The sequence below is a fragment of the Hypomesus nipponensis genome, chromosome 12 (assembly GCF_054491055.1).
Source record: "Hypomesus nipponensis isolate SF chromosome 12, ASM5449105v1, whole genome shotgun sequence".
In the NCBI taxonomy this organism is placed as follows: domain Eukaryota; kingdom Metazoa; phylum Chordata; class Actinopteri; order Osmeriformes; family Osmeridae; genus Hypomesus; species Hypomesus nipponensis.
In genome coordinates this window covers 2,500,310-2,507,500 of record NC_140372.1, presented here as the reverse complement: position 1 = coordinate 2,507,500, position 7,191 = coordinate 2,500,310, and the positions used below count along the sequence as shown (strand labels likewise).

Here is a 7,191-nt window from a genome sequence, read left to right as displayed (position 1 = left end):
CACACACAGAGGAACACACACAGACACACACAGACACACACACAGACACACACAGACACACACACAGACACACACAGACACACACACAGACACACACAGACACACACAGAGGAACACACACAGACACACACAGACACACACACAGACACACACAGAGGAACACACACAGACACACACAGACACACACAGAGGAACACACACAGACACACACAGACACACACAGAGGAACACACACAGACACACACAGACACACACACAGACACACACAGACACACACAGAGGAACACACACAGACACACACAGACACACACACAGACACACACAGACACACACAGAGGAACACACACAGACACACACAGACACACACACAGAGGAACACACACAGAGGAACACACACAGACACACACAGAGGAACACACACAGACACACACAGACACACACACAGACACACACAGACACACACAGAGGAACACACACAGACACACACAGACACACACACAGACACACACAGAGGAACACACACAGACACACACAGACACACACAGAGGAACACACACAGACACACACACAGACACACACACAGACACTCGCAGAAAGAGGCACACTCACACTGGCCAAAACACACAAAACACACAAACTGGGTAAACACAATAATGATTTGCTGATAAAAATGCTTCGGTTGTGTTGCAACCAAAGTAGACTAGACAGAATGACAGAGAGAGGTGGGGTGTGGGGTTCTGGAGTCGTATGAGATCTGGCCATATGTGTTTGCAGAGTGCTTTTGTTAGGGTTAGGGTGTTACTGTGTGTTACCCTGTCTGGCTGTAGGAGCCAGGATGGGTTCATGTCTGTGTGTGTGTGTCTTTATGCACATTGTATGTGTGTGTGTGTGCGTGTGTGTGTGTGTGGCCCTGGGTAAGGGTAATGTGAGAGGACATCGGAGGGAGGGAGGGAGGGAGGGAGGGAGGGAGGGAGGGAGGGAGGGAGGGAGGGAGGGAGGGAGGGAGGGAGGGAGGGAGGGAGGGAGGGAGGGAGGGAGCTTCTGGCTCAGACAGTCGGACAAGATTCCCCATGGAGGAGATGGAGGGATGGCAGGATAGGAGGAGAGGAGAGAGGGAGCAGGCCTGGAAAGGACAGCGATTAGAGAGGGATGGCAGGGAGAGAAGGACAGAGGAGAATCTGGAGCCAGAAATGTCTGGAGAGAAGACACTCTGGGGGTAGTTTTTTGTGGAAGGCAAAAAGAAGGTTTTCAGCCTCACATCTTTTGCTGTGCTTGTCCTCAACACCCCCTTCCGCCACTGTGTGTGTGTGTGTTTGTTTGTATGTGTATGCTTATCAGGTAGGGAAACTCTCTGCTTGACCAATATTGACTCGCCAAACAGTGGAAACATGGGAGCAAGTGTAAGCTATACCCAGGAGTGAACATTCTCTCTCTCTTCCCTCTCTCTCTCTCTTCCCTCTCTCTCTCTCTCTCTCTCTCTCTCTCTCCCTCTCTCTCTCTCTCTCTCTCTCTCTCTCTCTCTCTCTCTCTCTCTCTCTCTCTCTCTCTCTCTCTCTCTCTTCCCTCTCTCTCTCTCTCTCTCTCTCTCTCTTCCCTCTCTCTCTCTCTTCCCTCTCTCTCTCTCTCTCTCTCTCTCTCTCTCTCTCTCTCTCTCTCTCTCTCTCTCTCTCTCTCTCTCTCTCTCTCTCTCTCTCTCTCTCTCTCTCTCTCTCTCTCTCTCTCTCTCTTCCCTCTCTCTCTCTCTTCCCTCTCTCTCCCTCTCTCGCTCTCTTCCTGGCAACTAGGAAACAAGTCACAGAACTGAGCCAAAAGAGACCCCCTCCGCTCACACACACACGCACACACACACACACACATGCACTGGCAGGGACCAGGCAGTGGACAGGGAAACAGATAGAGCCATCTGTATTGATGGCCTCATTTAAATCTCTTTATTGGGCTGATTTATGATGAACAGTCAGAACAGTGCATCTGGAGAAGTGTGTGTGCGTGTGTGCTTGCATGGTTGTGTATGTGTCAGTGTTACAATAGAACTTCATATTTGTAAGTTGCAACAGTGTGTGTGTGTGTGTTTGAGACAGAGACATAGAGAAGGAGAGAGATAGGGCAAGAGAGACAGAGAGTCAGAGAGAGAGAGAGAGAGAGAGAGAGAGAGGGAGGGGAGGGGGAGGGGGAGGGGGAGGGGAAGGGGGAGGGGAGGGGAGGGGAGGGGAGGGGAGGGGAGGGGAGGGGGGAGCATAACAAAAGGCTAACAGCTGAGGGGAGGTGACAAACAGTTAAAGCCTCTGGCCATAGTCAGAGCAGACGAGACAAAAGGCTTGGTGACAGGAATAACTCTCTCTCTCTGTCGCTCCCTCCATCTCTCTCTCTCCCTCCATCTCTCTCTCTTCCCCTATCTCTCTCTTTCCCTCTTTCTATCTATCGCTCTTTCCCTCTTTTGTTTCCCTCTATCGCCTTCTATTTTTCTCTATCATTCTCTCTCCCCTTTTATCCCCCACTCTTATCTCCTCACTCCCCCCTTCTCCCTTCCTCTCTCCATCCCTCCCTCCCTCTCTTCCTCTCTCCATCCCTCCCTCCCTCTCTTCCTCTCTCCATCCCTCCCTCCCTCTCTTCCTCTCTCCATCCCTCCCTCCCTCTCTTCCTCTCTCCATCCCTCCCTCCCTCTCTTCCTCTCTCCATCCCTCCCTCCCTTCCTCTCTATCTCTCTCTCCCAGTCTACGGGATCTGAAATACCGATCCCCTTTTCTCCTTGACATTGCTGTGTGTCCAGTCAGCAGGTTCATGTCCTCAGCGTGGCTCACCAGTAGCCCTCACCAGTAGCCCTCACCAGTAGGCCTCACCAGTAGCCCTCACCAGTAACCCTCACCAGTAGCCCTCACCAGTAGCCCTCACCAGTAGCCCTCACCAGTAGCCCTCACCAGTAACCCTCACCAGTAGCCCTCACCAGTAGCCCTCACCAGTAGCCCTCACCAGTAACCCTCACCAGTAGCCCTCACCAGTAGCCCTCACCAGTAGCCCTCACCAGTAGCCCTCACCAGTAACCCTCACCAGTAGCCCTCACCAGTAGCCCTCACCAGTAGCCCTCACCAGTAGCCCTCACCAGTAACCCTCACCAGTAGCCCTCACCAGTAGCCCTCACCAGTAGCCCTCACCAGTAACCCTCACCAGTAACCCTCACCAGTAGCCCTCACCAGTAGCCCTCACCAGTAGCCCTCACCAGTAGCCCTCACCAGTAACCCTCACCAGTAGCCCTCACCAGTAGCCCTCACCAGTAACCCTCACCAGTAGCCCTCACCAGTAGCCCTCACCAGTAGGCCTCACCAGTAGCCCTCACCAGTAACCCTCACCAGTAGCCCTCACCAGTAACCCTCACCAGTAACCCTCACCAGTAGCCCTCACCAGTAGCCCTCACCAGTAGCCCTCACCAGTAACCCTCACCAGTAACCCTCACCAGTAACCCTCACCAGTAGCCCTCACCAGTAACCCTCACCAGTAACCCTCACCCAGCCACATGGTCGTTTACATTGTGCGCTAGCACTCTGCACAGCTCGTTTGAAAACACTTAGTAAATATGCAGGAGGAGGTGTGTGTGTGGTTGTGTGTGTGTACTGTACTGTACTGTACTGCACATGGACAGTGACAGAGGGCCTCATCAAAATAACTGTTGTCTCTCGAGGGTGGATAAAAGGAGGGGTCGAGGGTGGGGTGACATGGGGGGGGGGCTTGAAGGTTGGGGGAATCATTTACTGTGTGTGTGTGTTCTGGTGGAGGCTAACCTTGGCATGTCCTGTCACGCGTGATGGGGTCTCCGGGACACGGACGACACATGGCTGGCCTGTGTGTGTGTGTCTGTGTGTGTATGTGTGTGTGACTGTGGTGCTTTGTCAGACGTTTTACTGTTACCAGCTCGTCCAGCTGTACAGTGCAGCCTGGAAGGAAGAGTCAGCACTATCACACAGAGAGAGAGAGAGAGAGAGAGAGAGAGAGAGAGAGAGAGAGGGAGAGGGAGAGGGAGGGAGGGAGGGAGGGAGGGAGGGAGGGAGGGAGGGAGGGAGGGAGGGAGGGAGGGAGGGAGGGAGGGAGGGAGGGAGGGAGGGAGGGAGGGAGGGAGGGAGGGGAGGGAGGGAGGGAGGGGAAAAGGAGAGGGAGAGAGAGGGAGAGAGAGGGAGAGGGAGAGAGAGAGAGAGAGAGAGAGAGAGAGAGAGAGAGAGAGAGAGAGAGAGAGAGAGAGAGAGAGAGAGAGAGAGAGAGAGAGAGAGAGAGAGAGCATAGTGAAGGAGGGATAGTCCTCAGTAAAGGTTGTTTAGTGTCTCCATGATCTTGCCCCAGGAGGAAGGAGAAAAAATAGAATGAAAAACGTCTGTCTCCTTGTGCGTGTGTGTGTACTGTATGTGTGTGTGTGTACCGTATATGTGTGTGTGTGTGTAGCATGTGTAGCATGTGTGTATTCTTACATCTCTCCGTCCTTCATTTCCCACCAGCTCATTGTCTTTAACTTCAGCTTCAGTTACTTCTCCTGTGATTACTAGAATAAACAGTGGCCTCAGACACACACACACATACACACACTCACACACACACACACACAGACTCACACAGAATAAACACAGTCACACATTCTGCATAGTGCCTATTTTCAGGCAGTTAAAAGAACGACGCCCCTTCAGTTTGTTCTCCGTCCTGTGTTTGCAGAAGTGCTCTCACACACAGGGGAAGTGCAACATAGGAACCAGGTACCAGGTTTGACCTGAGGAACATTTCTCCACAAACACCCTCTAATCCTGATCTTCTACGCTGAACCAAGAGCCCAGTGCTAGGCCCTCTCTTCTCTGCTGTGTTATGTGGCTTCTGGTGTGTCTGGGATTCCGGCAACCTAGCTACATGCTTGTTGTAATATTACCCATAAATATTAGGGAAGCAAACACGCTAGACATTTTTAAAAGACAGCTTAAAACCTACCTTTTTACCGAAGCATTTCAGTAATTTATCTCACAAGGGTTTTACTATTTTTATTAGCTATGTTATTGTTGCTATTTTAATTATGACTTTTATCACATGTATTATTGTTTTTATTGTTTTTATTGATTTTATGTAAAGCACTTTGAGCTACAATTCTTGTATGAAATGTGGTATATAAATAAAGTCTTACCTACTTACTTACTTGTCTTTGCAGATATTAACCTTTTATTAATAAATCTCTCCCTCCCTCCCTCTCTCGCTCTCTCTCTCTCTCAGGTTCCAGAGAGGTTCCTGGAGGTGGCTCTGATCACGCTGAGAGAGTTCTTCAATGCCATCGTGGCGGGCAAGGACGTGGACCCATCTTGGAAGAAGGCCATCTACAAGGTGATCTGCAAGCTGGACAGCGAGGTCCCCGAGGTCTTCAAGTCCCCCAACTGCCTTCAGGAGCTCCTTCACGAGTAAACCCAGAAGCGACCTAGACCAGAGGATCATCTCCTAGACCAGAGGATCATCTCCCAGACCAGAGGATCATCTCCCAGACCAGAGGATCATCTCCCAGACCAGAGGATCATCTCCCAGACCAGAGGATCATCTCCCAGACCAGAGTCCAGAAGCACAGACACTGGAACAGAAACATGCACCCCTGCACTTACAAGCAACCCTCCTTAGACATGCCTCTACCCGTCACCCCTATGGTGAAAGAGTTGAGGAGAACCTTGTTCTCCATGGAGGAGAACGTCTCACAGGCCAGAGGGAACACCTCCCAGGCCAGAGAGAACACCTCCCAGGCCAGAAGAACACCTGCTGTGTATGAGCTGTGGAAGATAAACACAAAGGACCTTTACATCGTGAGTGTTTTTTGGCTGGAGGTTTTTTTTCGAGTGATGTTTTCTTCATGTACTAGACCTCACCACATGTCCCCTCAATGGACCGGGCACACTCAGAAACACACACACACACACACACGCCGCTCCCAGCTCACATGCACACGAGAAAACACACACAGTACACTCAGTGTTTGAAAACATGAATTGCGGTAGCATTCCCAGTCCTAAATCCAAACCCAACTGCTCTGGAGAAAGAAGAAAAAAAAAAAAGGAGAAGAAAAAAAAAGAAGCATTGTTTGTTGTTTTCCCCTCATCTCTTTTCTTCTACAGCTACTGAGAGTCTTTGGGTGTTTGTTTTGACCGTGTCCCACCCACCTGGACCCTAACCCCCTGTGTGACTCTTGTTGTGAGAACTAGCCCCTTGGTAGCTAAGCTCAATATGCTACCTGCGGCTAAAACCTAAAGCTCACCGTGGAAACGAAGAGCTAGCTGGTAGCTCAACTGGAACTAAACCTTGTAGCGAAGGTTAGGCGAGGCTCAGCTAGCTGTAACTATACAACCACAGGACATTTTCTCTTCTCCGTTTTCCGGATCGGTAGTTGCGAGTCATCGCTGGCATAACTCGCTAGCTGAGGTGGTTAATTGAACTGAACTGAGCTTGTAGCTAAAGCGGAAGGATACTTGGAAAACGACCTTTGTAGAAGATTTGGTTTTGGGCTGCCTAACATGGCTACACCTAGCCTGAACCTGTGTTGAAGATTTTTGAAGATGTGTTTGAAGATTTTACTGCAGAAAAATAAGACTTGGTGACATGTGTAGCTTGTATAGATGTAACACAGTGATCATTATTCCTATTATTATTATTATTTATGATTCACATAATTATTCCTATTAATGTTATTATTATTAACGCTTGCTACATATTTGACCCGTGGTTATTTCTCGTTTATCTCATGACAATGCTACATCAAATAAATTATTCTTTGAGGAAAAAAAAGTGTGTGCCATGTGTCTGTATGGAAGGATGTGTGCGTGTCATTAGCTCTGAGTGTGCTTTGTTAGTACCGACATGGAGGGCACTGACCCCCCCCCCACACACACACACACACACACACACAGCCTAGGCTGTAACTAAGCAACATGGTCATTTCAGGCAGGGGCCAGTGAGCTCCTGGACAACTCTCTCTCTCTCCCCCTCTCTCTCTCTCTCTCTCTCTCTCTCTCCATCACTCTTCCTCTCTCTCCCTCACTCTTCCTCTCTCTCCCCCCTCTCTCTCTCTCTCTCTCTCTCCATCACTCTTCCTCTCTCTCCCCCTCTCTCTTCCTCTCTCTCCCCCTCTCTCTTCCTCTCTCTCCCCCTCTCTCTTCCTCTCTCTCCCCCTCTCTCTCTCTCTCTCTCTCTTTC

General features: G+C 50.4%; 1 protein-coding gene across 2 annotated transcripts in view; it reads left to right on the top strand.

Annotated features, from left to right (window-relative positions):
• The window catches only part of LOC146260654 (prospero homeobox protein 1-like), a 28,358-nt gene extending 21,581 nt beyond the window's left edge, over nucleotides 1-6,777 (top strand). For both annotated transcript variants that reach the window (XM_084668541.1, XM_084668542.1), the window contains exon 7: nucleotides 5,236-6,777. In XM_084668541.1, the coding sequence (XP_084524667.1) occupies nucleotides 5,236-5,421 (186 nt within the window). In that variant the 3' untranslated portion in view covers nucleotides 5,422-6,777. The remainder of the gene's footprint in view (nucleotides 1-5,235) is intronic.
• Nucleotides 6,778-7,191: the final 414 nt, after the last annotated feature.